At 39.3% G+C, this 15547-nt stretch overlaps 1 protein-coding gene across 5 annotated transcripts in view; it reads left to right on the top strand.

Annotated features, from left to right (window-relative positions):
- Positions 1–14169, top strand: part of STAC3 (SH3 and cysteine rich domain 3) — a 45331-nt gene extending 31162 nt beyond the window's left edge. For all 5 annotated transcript variants that reach the window (XM_075591502.1, XM_075591504.1, XM_075591506.1 and 2 more), the window contains 6 exons: positions 4666–4729; positions 5105–5154; positions 7427–7530; positions 8719–8770; positions 9432–9569; positions 11847–14169. In XM_075591502.1, coding sequence (XP_075447617.1) covers positions 4666–4729; positions 5105–5154; positions 7427–7530; positions 8719–8770; positions 9432–9569; positions 11847–11945 — 507 coding nt within the window. In that variant the 3' untranslated portion in view covers positions 11946–14169. The remainder of the gene's footprint in view (positions 1–4665; positions 4730–5104; positions 5155–7426; positions 7531–8718; positions 8771–9431; positions 9570–11846) is intronic.
- Positions 14170–15547: the final 1378 nt, after the last annotated feature.

Below are 15547 nucleotides of genomic sequence, written 5' to 3'. Positions count from 1 at the left end.
TTTCTGAGCTGACACATCCCAATAGATTTGCCATGTTGAGTGAAGATATTGGGAATGTTGGGGCAGAAATGGCAAGGCTGGGGGATCGGGTAGACAGATTGTTGGGGGGGGCTGGGATTGACCCGGCGGTCTTGGTACATGTTGGCACCAATGACAAAGTTAGAGAAAGGTGGAGGGATCTAGGCCAAATGCTTAAGGCAAGGACCTCCAAGGTAGTATTTTCTGAAATACTACCAGTGCCATGCGCTACCGCAGGGAGACAGTCAGAGATCAGGGAGGTTAATGCATGGCTAAGAAAGTGGTGTAGGAAGGAGGGGTTTGGGTTTTTAGAGCACTGGGACTCCTTTTCTGAGAGGTGCCATCTATATTCTAGGGACGGATTGCACCTCAATGAAGAGGGATCTTCTGTGCTAGGGGGGGAGAATGCTAAAAAGGTTGGAGGAGATTTTAAACTAGGATGGAGGGTGGAGGGGAATGAAACAGATAATGAACTAAATGGAATAGATGAGGATACAAGGTGGTATGGAGGTAGAATGGGGGCAAGTGCAAGGTTGACAAGCAGTGAGATACCCATAGTAAATAGAGATAATACTAGAAAACTTCTAAAGACTAAACCAGGTGGGAGCAGAAAGGAATGAGCAGATAAGATAATAGTACAGGCTGAAAAAAAACTTAAATGCATGCTTGCTAATGCCAGAAGCCTGACAGATAAAATGGGGGAGCTTGAATTAATAGCTACAAGGGAGGAGTATGATATCATAGGCATTACTGAAACATGGTGGGATGAAACTCATGACTGGACAGTTAATTTAAAGGGGTATTCTCTTTTTCGGAAGGATCGAACAAATAGAAGGGGAGGTGGAGTATGTCTATATGTTAAACCAGATCTAAAACCTATTATAAGGGATGATGTCTATGAAGGGAATGATGAAAATGTAGAGACCTTGTGGATAGAAATTAGCAGTGGAGGTAAAAGTATAAAGAAAATGTTTGTGGGAATATGCTATAAACCACCAAATATCTGTGAGATTGAGGAAGCTAAAATACATTTGCAAATGGAGAAGGCATCAAAACTGGCTCATGTTTGCATAATGGGGGATTTTAATTATCCAGACATAGACTGGGGCAATGAAATTAGCGTTACAACAAAAGGAAACGGGTTTTTGGGGGTGCTTAAAGATAATTATATGACCCAAATTATTGAGGAACCAACCAGGAGAGGGGCAGTTCTGGATTTGGTCATATCAAACAATGTAGAAGTAATAACAAATATTCAAGTCCTGGAACATTTGGGTAACAGTGATCATAACATGGTCTCATTTGAAATAAATGATCAAAAAACAGATTACTTGGGTTCAACAAAGACTTTAAACTTTAGAAAGGCAGATTTTAATAAATAAAACCAGATTTTAGTAATACAATGGGATGATGTTTTTGCAGGGAATAATGTAGAAGATAAATGGGCAGTCTTTAAAACATTGTTAGAAAAGCACACTTATCAGTATATACCCTTGGGTAATAAGTATAAAAGAAATAAGTCAAAACCAATGTGGCTAAATAAACAGGTAGGGGAGGAAATGGACAAGAAGAGGAAGGCGTTTAGATTCTTTAAGTCAGAAGGGACAGAGACATCGTATCAGAATTATAAGGAATGTAACAAAAATTGCAAAAGGGCAATTAAATGAGCAAAAATGGATAATGAAAAAAGGATTGCAATAGAAAGTAAGGTCAACCCTAAAAAGTTCTGTAAGTACCTTAATAACAAAAAAATGAGAAAAGAAAATATAGGACCCTTTCAGTGTGAGATGGGTAGGCAGATTATTGGAGATAAGGAAAAAGCAGAGGTATTAAACAAATTCTTTGCCTCTGTGTTTACCAGGGAAGAATCAAGTTCAATAGTAGCGCCACAGGAGGAAGCCACAACCTACATATTAATGACCAATTGGTTAACTGAGGAAGAAGTTCATAAGCGACTTGAAAAAATTAAAGTAAATAAGGCACCTGGCCCCGATGGCATACATCCAAGAGTTCTCAAGGAGTTAAGCTCAGTAATAGCAAAACCATTATATTTAATATTCAAGGACTCCATTTCTGCAGGCTCAGTACCACAAGATTGGCGTAAAGCAGATGTGGTGCCTATATTTAAAAAGGAGCTAGATCACACCCGGGGAATTACAGACCTGTAAGCCTGACTTCAATAGTAGGAAAACTACTTGAAGGTTTAATACGGGATAATATTCAGGAATACCTAATGGAATTTTTTTTTTTTTAGTAATAGTCAGCATGGATTTATGAAGGATAGATCTTGCCAAACTAACCTTATTTGTTTCTTTGAGGAGGTAAGTAGGAATTTAGACCAGGGTAATGCAGTTGATGTGGTCTAGATATTGCAAAGGCTTTTGATACGGTTTCACGGAGACACAATAGGTTGGTGTACAAAATAAAGAAAATTGGACTCAGTAATAATATATGCACCTGGATTGAAAACTGGTTAAAGGACAGACAACAGAGGGTTGTCATAAATGGAACTTTTTCAGGTTGGGTTAAAGTCGTGAGTGGAGTACCTCAAGGATCGGTACTGGGACCCCTGCTTTTTAACTTGTTTATTAATGACCTTGAGGTTGGGATCGAGAGCAAAGTCTCCATCTTTGCTGATGATACTAAATTGTGTAAGGTAATAGAATCAGAGCAGGATGTAATTTCTCTTCAGAAGGACTTGGAGAGACTGGAAACGTGGGCAGATAAATGGCAAATGAGGTTTAATACAAATAAATGTAAGGTTATGCATTTGGGATGCAAGAATAAAAAGGCGACTTACAAATTAAATGGAGATATATTGGGGGAATCCTTGATGGAGAAGGATTTAGGAGTGCTTGTAGACAGCAGGCTTAGCAATAGTGCCCAATGTCATGCAGTAGCTGCAAAGGCAAACAAGATCTTATCTTGCATCAAACATGCAATGGATGGAAGGAAAGTAAACATAATTATGCCCCTTTACAAAGCATTAGTAAGACCACACCTTGAATATGGAGTACAATTTTGGGCACCAATCCTAAGAAAAGACATTATGGAACTAGAGAGAGTGCAGAGAAGAGCCACCAAATTAATAAAGGGGATGGACATTCTAACTTGAGGAGAGGCTAGCTAAATTAGATTTATTTACATTAGAAAAGAGGCGTCTAAGAGGGGATATGATAACTATATACAAATATATTCAGGGACAAAACAAGGAACTTTCAAAAGAACTATTCATCCCACGGGCAGAACAAAGGACTCGGGCCATCCCTTAAGGTTGGAGGAAAGGAAATTTCACCAGCAACAAAGGAAAGGGTTCTTTACAGTAAGGACAGTTAAAATGTGGAATTCATTACCCATGGAGACTGTGATGGCAGATACAATAGATTTGTTCAAAAAAAGGTTGGACATCTTTTTAGATGGGAAAGGTATACAGGGCTACACCAAATAAGTATACATGGGAAGGATGTTGATCCAGGGATTAATCCGATTTGCCAATTCTTGGAGTCAGGAAGGAATTAATTTTTCCCCTTAATGGGGTGTTTTGTTTGCCTTCCTCTGGATCAATAAGTATAGATATAGGATAAAGTATCTGTTGTCTAAATTTAGCATAGGTTGAACTTCATGGACGGAAGTCTTTTTTCAACCTCATCTACTATGTAACTATGTAACTAATCATTTTGAGAGTTACAGGGTTCAGCATTTGCTCAGTTGTGCCTGGTCTGGAGTATAAGCAAATGACAAAAATATAGTCTCAGAAACAAAACCATTTGAATACTACAGGTCAGCTACCGTGCAAAATTAAACTAAATATGGCTTACACTACACGTTGTGATTACTTTTGTGTGACTACTAAACTTTTTAATGTGGGAGCATGAAGGCCATATTTATTAACCGTGAGAGCCCATAAGAACTTCCGATGTTGGAAGACACCTGTCTGCCCATTCAGTTCAATGGTACAATATTCTGTTTCTCAGAGCAGGTAGGCGGTTTACACAATAACACAGCATAGTTAATATGAACCAATATATCTTACCTTTTTGGCAACTTAGGACAGCTTTTTACACCCTTCTTGAAGCTGTATTATGACAAGTATTTTCATACACATTTCAACCACATAGAACATATTCTATTTTGAGAATGGAGACCCAAAAATCATATATGGATCCCCTGTCTGCACCCAACACTGCCCCCCAAATATTAATAGAGAAATTGGCATTGTTGAAAAGAATGACTGGAACAGTCTAATGAGCTCATCCTGCTGCTGAGTGAGATAATACACCTAACATGTCATGACAGATATCTAATATTAAGTTATTGAACAACTTTTGACTGGAGCATTTTAATAATGTCATCACCCTGAGGGGAATTAATTTCATAGCCAGCTATATGGTTCCTTACTACAACAGCTCGCCAATGTAAAAGTTTGCCAGCTCAAATCTTGACAAGGCCTCCTCAGTCTTTCATGCCTTTAAATACGATGTACCGATTCGAACAGGGGAATAATTCATGCTGTGATACGATAATTGTGTCTGTAACATGCTTTCAAGTTTAGAAATGAAAAGGCTACCTTCTGATTAAAATGGTCTCTGTGTGTGTATCGGCCCTTATTTATGTGACTGGATACTTCTCTCTGCTCTGTTTCTGCAGCCTGTAGCTATGATGGATGAGGAACCTGAGCCACCAAAACAAGAGGAGGGGAAGCCGGAAGAAGGTGATAGAGAGCCCCTTTCCCCTTTTCCTCATTAGCCTCCTGTTCCATCTGCTACTTTCTCCCCATTTCCACTCTTTTTCTCTACAGCCCCCTTATATCTGCTGAATAATAAGATCAGAAAAGCAGCTCAGCCAGTAATGGTTCCTCTCTTTAATAGCTTCCCTGATGTGAAGGTCAGAGATATTATTCCACAGAAGGTCAATTCATCCTTTTATCCTCTCAAGGAAGATAATGAGCACCAATTATAAATGAATAATAATAATTGCAGCCCAATGTTTTAATTGTTTCTGAAAGGAGCTTTGAGATCTTAGAATGAAAAGTGCTGCACAAGTGAAAAGCTGTCATTTGCTCAGCTGTTGTCCTGTTCAATCCTAGATTCCCCTGATGGTGACAAGAAAGGTGAAAAAAATCCACAGGATGCGAAGGTAATTGGTACAAACATTACAAAAACCGTGTTCCTTCAACCCAAGAGCTAATGATCACAATACATTAATAATAGTTTGTGAGCAGAAAAGATAATAAAGTAAACTTACGGTTTGCTGTCATGGGATTGAACGTGAGGAAAGGACATGTACTTTTACAGTGGAGGAGATGTGAGGAAAAAAAGCTAATTTTGTTTTTATTTTGTTAAGGAAAAGGGAAACTCTCAATAGCAACAGAGAGCACAATTGTTTACGTAGCCCACAATGGTAAAAACATACATACATAGGTAATGGTGTTTCCCCCACCCGATGGGAGATTTGGCCATTACTACGTATGTGGTGCATGATACCTGCTGGTAACAGGAGGGCTGAGTCATCCGCCGGTGGTAGTGGGGACACAGGACTAGGCTTCTGGGGTTCATACCCTACATATTCTTTAGCAGTGCAGCTCCTCCATTTGCCGTAGGCTCCAGGAACTGAAGGTGATCTCCCACAGTAGAACGATTACCTCTCCCCCCAGTAAGGTCACACACCAGGCAGGAGGTATAACAGGAATGGTTTATTGTCCTCACTGTACAGTACAGAAACAAGGCAGAGTTCTGCCCTATGCAGTATCTTCAGCTACCACTGACGGATGGTCCCTGGTCCTTCACTACAGGCCAAGGGCACCCACAGCAGTCCCAGCTCTTCCCTGCCCCCTCTAGCAGAGGCAGAGGTATGGTCCACACTCACTCTTCCCCAGAAGGGAAGAGGACCAGAGAAGGCCCAATAGTTAGGCTCTTGGCTGTGTGACCTGCTCCTCTCAAGTGGGTAGAGGCACTCCTGAATTTGGGGCGGCACTGCACTAAAGTACAGACAGGAGGTGGGCACCAGGTCTGTCTCATGATTGATCATGCCCAGACCGGATGTCACCGCCTCCCGCTGTCACTCAAGTGCAGCTCCTCGAAGGGGGAAAACCCCATATAAACTACTGGCAACCTGATTGTACCAGGGCTTACTGCCAGTACAGGGCAGAATAGTAGCCATCAGGTTACCTGGCTACACATATAAAGTATATTCTGTGTGTATATACATGTGTATGTATTGTAACCCAACCAAAATAAGGGGTCTCCACCCAAAACGTTGCCTTCCTTATTACCCTCCCCCCTCCACCCATTTGTGTTGTCCCCCTCTCCTTACCTAGTGTCTATCCCACTCCCTGTCCCTGTGTATTTTCACCCCCACCACCGTTATTGTAGGATTTTGTTTATTCATTTGCGCCACATCACTCCAAGTTGTACTATATTATCTTGTGCATACATTAAATTACTTACTTGTTTGGCATATACTAGTACCTAGTTTTTGGACTTTCTCTGAGTCAGAGAGTGCTGGAACTCTAGTTATTTTTGACTATTGGTTGTGGGTGAATTTGGATCCTCCTGGTTTCCGTAGGCACCCTGCACATTTATATTTATACTGATTGAGTGAGGGCTGTCTATCCTCTTTGTGTAGGCTTATAAATAATAATATTAATAATAATAATGTGGCAAAATATCGTTCACATATACAGTATTTGGTAAGTTCTCTATCGGCTGGATGTTTTAAGCTATCCTTTCCCCACAATTCTTGTACAGTAACGTGCAAAAGAAATATGACCACGTTTCATGTAGATATGATCGTTACCAAATAATGCTTTATTTTAACCTCTTGACCGTCATACAAGCCTGTGATGCATTGCTATGCAACATGTCAGAGCCCTCTCCGTCAGCCAATGGGTTCATGTAATGTCCACCATTGTGTAAAGTCAGTCAGTACTAGTGCAGTAGATGTCGCCTTGGGCGGCAGAGCACACAATCTCAGTTGCTCCTTTTAAACTGTTTTAAAAACAGATTCTCAATAAGATCTAGAGTTTGAATCTACAGTAGATCTGTATTAAAAGAAGAGGTGGCTTGTCCATTTTTAAACTGAAGACAAGAGGGATAAAGTAATAGGATAGGAGTTGCAATCTCCTGTTGCATACAGTATGTATTTAGTATAGCTGTGTCACTATTACATTGTTAACGAGATATATAAGAAAGATATATCTCCTTTGTATAAAGTAATGCAACTTGTACACAGGAAGCACAAGGGACAACCCGGCCCATTTACTCTGATGTTTTAGGTGCAGCACTGAATTGCTTGTCAATGTGTTTCATCTCCCGGCAGCTCTGTTGGGGATAAAGGGGTTGTGGGTTATGTTCTTGATATCTCCAGAGTAACCTTCCTTCTATATGTTTCCTCCATTGTCGTCTTGTAGAATAAGAAGACACAGCCAGGAGTGCGAGGAGGCTTCATGCAGTCACATTATTTTGTGGCTTTGTACCGCTTCAAAGCTCTGGAGAAAGATGACCTAGATTTCCAGTGAGTTCAGGTTTCTGTCGTGATTTTGATGTTGCTTCAGCTAATAATGGACCTTGTCCTTTACTATTTTGTCTCCAGTGGGGTAGCTAGGGCAGGGCCTGATCGGGCAATCCCCAAATATTCAGGCCATCTTCCTGCTTCCATTGTACTCCACTTCCTGCCGTCCCTGAGTGCAATGTTGAGGAGCCGAGCTGTGATGCAATAAATATTGGTGCACAACGTTCCAAAACTTGTCTGGGACAAGTACTGACTATTCCCATGCTTGTGACCCCTCTTTTCTCTTCCTTTTCTACCTATCAGACCCCAACATCTGAAAAGCCTCAATTGATTCATTAGATATATATATATATCTATATATATATATATATATAGATATATATATATAGATATATATTCACATAAAAAGTTCACTTGTGAGCACATTCACATGTCTTAGACAGGTCTGCAACCTGCCTTTCACCATTATCACCTAGCATACAGTGCTTCCACTGCAGCTAGGGATTCTGGGAAATGACATGCAAATGAGCACACTGTGTCACCTTTTGCCTAAAATCCATTTTTACATAGAACCCCTATAAGCGAATGCTCACTGTTAACACTGCTTTTAAGGAATGCACGGGAACCGGATGCAAAGCGAGAGAAACCACACACAGACATGTTTCAACCTTAATGGGTCTCCTCTATGTGAGGTTGGTTGTACTGGCTTTGCAATTTTCAAGGCAGTAGGATTTTCCATATACATTTTAAGTTATGGTGGGGGAAAAAGGCAACAAAAACTCTCCACCATACAGCATATAGCACACACTAATCTTTTTATGTGCTATATGTTGTACGATGAACAACTTAAAGAGTATGTGTACTGTATATGTGTGTATATATATATCTATATATATATCTATATATCATTTTGTTTTCTAAAATGTATATTTCCATTTGCTTCCTTTGATCTTTTACTACACTCCTACATTTTCTTCGACCCTGCCATACTCCCTACTGTTAATTCAAATCAGCTAGCACTCCGTCATATTCAATGAGAGGGTAGCATTTGCTACTTTACTCTCGGATCACCTACTGTTCACTAAAAGCTTCCTATTTCTGTTTTGCATCCCTGGACGTCATTGCTGTGCACTGATGCTCCTACCTTTTTGCCTCTCCAACTCCCTCACATATCTTGCTTTTAATTTACAGAGCCGGGGACAGAATCACAGTTATTGATGATTCCAATGAAGAATGGTGGAGGGTAAGTACATAACACTAACTTGTTTCTTTATAAGGGCCACAGGGTGTAGGCCACCCAACCAGAAATCAAGGACATCAAGGACATCAATGCAAAGTAGGGGCAACATCCGAAAATTCCAATAGAGGACACTTCAGAAATTACTTCTTATAAATGGTTATTATTTGCCCTAGACGCTGTAGCAAATGTTAAATGTTAAGGAATGATCCAGTAAGTACACTGTGGTGTCAAACTATGGTAAAAGGTACCATTGGCTAGTGTATTTAGATCAGGCATTATTGCAGGCTGTGAAATGGCAACATATTCATGCAGTGAAAACATACTATTTGAATACTGCAAATGGAATCCCAACGTTGGCTTTAATTGGAACGTATCAGACGTTACACCACTAGATCTCTTGGGAAATTAAATAGGAAAATAGGATGTAAAGAATCCCCAGCCAGTGATTGAAAAAAAGAATAAAACCTAAAAACACAGCTGTCACACTGGGGTGCAACCCCATAATGAAATGTAGGGATCTGGATAATACTTCCCTTTCCACCTTATTGGTTTGGATCTTTAAGGCTCCACAGTAAATATTTACCATACATGTATTACAGAGGGGGGCAGAGGTTTTCATTGAGTTACTATGGTTGATTTTGCGTTGTTATCCAATGTATTGTAGGGTAAGATCGGTGAGAAGGCTGGCTACTTGCCAGCTAACTTCCTTATCCGTGTGCGAGCTGGAGAGAGAGTGTACAAAGTGACACGTTCTTTTGTAGGAAACAAGGAGATTGGGCAGATCACACTGAAAAAAGACCAGGTAAGAAGGAACTTGTATTTTTTTTATTTTACCAGGCAGTGTACGCTGTGCTTTACAGACATATTGTACAAGTTTGCGCACCTTTTTTACTTTTGGCTCAGTCAGATTTGCCATGCATTAAGTCAATTTCCTTTAATGATGCCTGAAATATGGCTAATGAGGGAGAGCAAGTCCTATTTTTGTTAAAAAAAAAAAAAAAAAAAGGAAATAAACCAATTGAAATAATTCAAATGTACTTGGCATAATGCAAAGTAGGTAATTTACCAGGTATCTCAAGCATCTCTCCACATGTTGATTAAATGAGGGTTTGGGGAGGTATAAAAGTCACTGGATACTTTACAAAATTAGAACTCTCTCCCTCTCCAGCAAAAGCTCTATTTCAGACATCATTCAACAAACTTACAGTGCTTAAAATCACTTGCGAATTGTGATCGAGCTGCGATCCATTGGTGAAACGGTGGTAGAAATGTATAATTTCTGAGTCACTTTTAGTCCTTAAAAGTTCTGCAAACCGGTTTGCCAGGAATCGATTTTGGTACAAACAAATTGCACAAAAGCTTGCAGATGTTTTTGAAACTTTTGCACATCTCTATACCAGAAATAAAAATACAAATAGGGATAAATGCATAATGCATCAAAGTAGTCACCGGGTAAAAGGATTCCTTAGCCAAACAGGTGTATTAGTTGAAACAGAAACAAAGGGAGCACATGGAATGACACATTTTATAAGGAAACTTTGAGAGCGTAAGTGTGTATGCTGTGGCTCATGTGGTCATTCCACACTTTACAAAAGCTTCCTGGTAAAGGTGACTTTCGAGGTGGATCTAGAAGACGGGGAGAGAAGGAGGTGGAAATATTTGAGATGGGATAGAGCTTTAGCAACAAGTCGGCAGTGAGAAGAGCAGATGACACAAGCAGGTACATAGTAAGATGTGAGGAGAGGAGAGGGGTGGGGGGTGCAGGTGATACAGATTTGAATGAGAATCTTGTTAAGGGCTATGACGAGGGGAAAAACAGACACAGACCTGAGAAAACGTTAAAATTCTAGATGCAGAGTTTTGCATACATTATAAGGTAGTGAGAAGGAGTGGCTCAGTGAGTAAAGACACTGACTTTGAGTTTTAAGCAGGGGAACCTGGTTCAATTCCTGGTGTTGGCTGCTTGTGACCTTGGGCAAGTCACTTTATCTCCCTGTGCCTCAGGCACCAAAAACATAGATTGTAAGCTCCACAGGGCAGGGACCTGTGCTAGACAAAATGTCTCTGTAAAGCAAGCAGTGCTATACAAGAAGAAGTTGTTGTTGTTGTTGTTATTATTATATAACTGTGAGACAGGAAGTCAAGAAAACAGATTGTTGCATTCTCAAGACCTGAGAGAATGAGGAAATTAGTGTCAGCTGTAGATTGACATAGGAAGGGGGAAGATTTTAGAAATATTACAGAGGAGGCCTTGCAAGACTTGGCATCCGCATGAACGTGAGAGGTGAAGGAGAGGGAGGAGTAAAATATTACACGTGCGGAACGTGCTTGGAAGACAGATTGATAGTAGTATTTTCAGCAGTGATCGAAAACTGTCAAGAGGACCAGGCTTAGGTGGGATTAGAGGCGCTCAGTCTTGGACATATAAAGTTTTAGGTAACCATCAGCCAACCAGGCTGTCTGGACAGCTGCGTGCTGAGATGGATATATATATATGTGTGTGTGTGTGTGTGTGTCACCTGCATAAAGGAGATACTTAAATGTTAAATCCAAGGAAGTTAATGAGAACAAGTAACCGAACCTTGGTGCACACACTGGAATTGTTTGGGGCTTACTGGAGGGGGCTGGGTGGTCTTGTTCTAATGTTATCAGATTTTTGGTTAAGTAGCAAACCTCTTTATTTAAAGGCAAGGTCAATTATAAATAGGCCTTGTGCAATTCTTGCAAGTTTCATGCAGCTGCATTTGCCTATATCTTGATAAGATATTTTGCTTATCCTCTTTAAACTAACCCTATTCGGCATTAGAACATTAACCCATGCTTTCCTGGTTCATGATTGCACAGTCCCATCATAGTATTCAGTCTCTCTCTTATGGGGGTCATATACCACAATTCCCACAATCTCTGTGTTTTTTTTACTTCAATTTTATCCTGATAAAGGTTCATGTAAGGAACGAATTGTCGACCCACTTTTGTGTTCACCTAATAAACTCTATGTCCATGTAATGTACTTCTAATTTTTAATTACACTAAACCTAAATGTAAACACACTATTGTTCTTGTCTCTTATCCATAACAGATTGTGGTGCAGAAAGGAGAAGAATTAAATGGTTACATCAAAGTCCTGACAGGACGGAAGGTTGGGCTTTTCCCTTTAGACTTTATGCAGGAGATCTGATGGGAGAATAAGAACAAAAGTCTGACAAATCAGGAGAGGCAGAACTTTAGGCTGCTTCACCTAATGCTCAGCTCCTTCTCTGGGCACTTGAGAGGATACCACTGCGCATCAGCAAACACCGCTCTCATTCCCTGCAACCTTTGTGGGACTTTAAATGAGAGACTTCATCAACGTTGTATTCACTGCTCTGTCTGGATTCCCTCTGTGTTTGTATGGGATGTTCTCATACAAGTGAGAGCAACCAGACCAAAATCTAGGAGAGGACCTGACCAATATTTCGGCACTTCTTGGTGCCTCTAAAATCAACAGATCAATAATGCAATCTGAAGTTCGGATAGCAACAGGTGCTATCACTCAGGCACCAGGAAGGCTCATTTAGCCTGATTGAATCCAAACTCTTGAGCGTCATATTCCATCAAACATCGTGAACTATGATGGAAGCAGTCACAAGCCCAGTTGTTTTTCATGTCAATTCTGCTGTTACATAAACATTTTGGAGGAAGCTATTGACCCCGAAATGCCATATTGGTTCTCTGGTCACATATTGAGGTTCCAGAAACATTATGGATGCTCAGAATACAAGGAGTGCAATAAAGTCCAAATCAAGAACGATGGCAACCAATTGTGCAAAATGGCTTCTTAATGATGGACTTAGTAAACACAAACTAATATTTTAAAGTTTACCTAACTTATGTTGAAGAGATGTTATCATATACATATGGTCAGAATGTTGCCAAGATTGTGATTGGTTTGGGGATTTATAACTTGGTTCCTTATAATTTATGGCACACACAACCCTTATAGCCACTGCTTTTTGAGCCATTTTTGGACCCGGTTAAACTTGGTGAAGTACGTTTTCTATTTTCTTCTTCTTAGGGTTAACAATGTTAATGCCTATAAACTAAATGTAAGGTTATTTAACTAGTCCTTAGGTTCTGGAGAGACGGGCAGTTCACTGTTCTGTAAAGCTGTGTACACGTTAAAGTGGTATGAAATGAAACTAACTTGTATTAGGTAGAAATCTGGACGTCATACTGTACTGGTTCTGGAGAATGCTAAAGTTGCTGTAGACTTTGATACCTTGTATGGAAACAGGAAAATTCTTCATAGATGTAAAAAAATATACCACAAATACTGTATCTCTAGAAAAAAAAGATTATTGTCTTTAGTGTTCAAGCATTAACGGCATTTATGAAGAGCTTTTAAGATGTTATTATGAAGTAGAGTGAAAAATATATGTTACAGATTTTAGAGTAAATGTTTGTTGTCCTTTATTGTTACCTAGCTCTACCAATATATGCTGCATTATACAAGGTAGAACAATTCAAGCACAATGAATTACTGCCGGGAAGAGTTTACACTGTGCATATGAAGAGTGGGAAGGTGCAAAATTGAAGCTGACAAATACTAAATGTGTGCTGTACCGGATCTGTGTTTAAAGTCTTGTAAGATAAATAAGTATGTGAAGATAAAGAGAAGTATCACTGCCGCTTCCGCACATGTACTAACACCGCAAGCTGTTTGCGTCACGTAATTGCAAAACTTCTTGAATGACTTGGTAAATATTGCCATACTGTATGTCTGCTTTGTGTATAAATGAAGACTTTGTCCTTCAGACTTTCTAAACAAAAAAACAAACAAATAATATAAAACAACGACCATCCCAAATCTATGTATACTGTAGTACCATCTTTTGCCAAGATGACATTAAATTCCTAATGACATCTGACATGAATCACAAATAGTATATGGCTATTAACAATCCTCTGACAACACTTTAACAATGACAATTTCTGCCTACATATAATTCAAACTGCAATAGAAGCCAGGACAACACCACCATGTACAAATGTCAACTTTATACCAGCAAAAAAACCTTAGAAATACAACAGGTACAGTAGAACAATGATGTTTACAAAATATGAAGATGTAGAAGACAACTTGAAACAATTAGACAACCCTTTCAACTTATCCTATTGATCCATCTACCAATCCATTAATCATCCAGTACATTTTATTGATATGAGTCACACTAAATAATGGAAAATTGTCATACATTTACATATAAAAAAAAAAAAACATGACGGTGTTACTGGAATACATTTGTCTTCCATCACTATAACAAATACTACTGTATCACTTCTTACTGTATGAATTTTCTAAATGTCCTGCTGTACTCTGAACACTACAGTATACTGTTTAAATAAAACATACCATCTGGTGAGTCTTTGTCTGATTCTCTCCAACCCCCCACCTCCACCACCCCTTCACATGCTCTTATTATTAATTTCTTAGGAATATCACACATGTAGTGAAGCAGTGTAAGTCTCCTTCATATTTCTGTCAATCCTACATCTTTTTGTACATTTTATGAAGCAAATCTGTTAACTAACCCCATCTTTGTCTTTCTCTAGTCCTTTATTCCCTTCGATCTGTTATCATTTCTCACCATTCTCTTTTTAATGTTCTTCCTATTTCTGAAGGTGCCATCCATAATGTTGTTTTAAAAAGTTAAAAGTTCCTTTTACGGTTGAGTCTTGATACACTAATTTAAAAGCATCTGTTGGCCTGAAAAAAAGAGTCTAAAGCTTTTCTTACAAAAACATTCTGTCAGTGCAAATAAAAGTGTAATCTAATAAGCATGAACTTATTTTTGCACAATTGAAACACACAGGTATTTACGGAACATTGTTTGAGTGCCATAAATTCAACAGTTCTGAAGCTGAGCCTGAAATAACCACGGCATACTTGTGACAGGTTCAGCTGTTGTAGCTATGACAGCAACTCCGCTGAAGGAGACCAGCTCAGCAGTAGGGTTTCTGTATCCATGGGTGCTGAATTCTTATACCTGATTTGCAACGCTACTGAGTCCTGAAATGTGTTGCATGCTCCTTATACAACTCAAGTTTGTCATAACTCGGCACCTTACCTTCCCAAAGTATTTCAATGCAGTGAGAACATTTCCTAGACCATTGGAAGGGCAAATCTGGGTGACAACCGTCATATACTTTATAGCTGTGATTTTGCTTCTCCCCTATGGGCAGAGTCGTTGGAAAACAGTTTCTACGTCATGTTCTGGCTGCAGTCTGGTCCACTGATGTCAGCTGAACTCATAATATGTCCTGCACTGGATATAGCATGTTATTTCTTTCCATTGGAAAATATGAGTGATGGTTTCTCAGTTACAAAAATAAATAGCTACAGAGATACACAGTTACAAAGCTATTTTGATTTGACATCTATCTATAGTTATAAGGGTACACCGGAAATGCATACTTAAAATTATGGACAGTTACTCCAATATAGAAAATTATATCCCGTAAGATAAATATATAAATACACACTTAGACTTTACTGCTATTGCATATATTACTGACAGATCAGACTTAACATATACAGTTCTAAAATGCAGTCTGATTACATGTCAGTTTGTCATTAATATTGAAATGTTGGCTGGTGTGCTTTCCTTCCTACTGTAGATTATCTTTCATTATATTATGGGTTCCAATAAAGTGCTATCCTGTATTCTCAAGTTCCACAGCTGTAGAAATAGTTAACATTTGTAGACAGTGGTGAAATTGAAGAGGGAAATTTGCAAGAGT

The sequence above is a fragment of the Ascaphus truei genome, chromosome 3 (genome assembly GCF_040206685.1).
Source record: "Ascaphus truei isolate aAscTru1 chromosome 3, aAscTru1.hap1, whole genome shotgun sequence".
NCBI lineage: Eukaryota > Metazoa > Chordata > Amphibia > Anura > Ascaphidae > Ascaphus > Ascaphus truei.
Note: the sequence above shows the minus strand (reverse complement) of the source record. Positions and strands in the feature narration are given on the sequence as shown.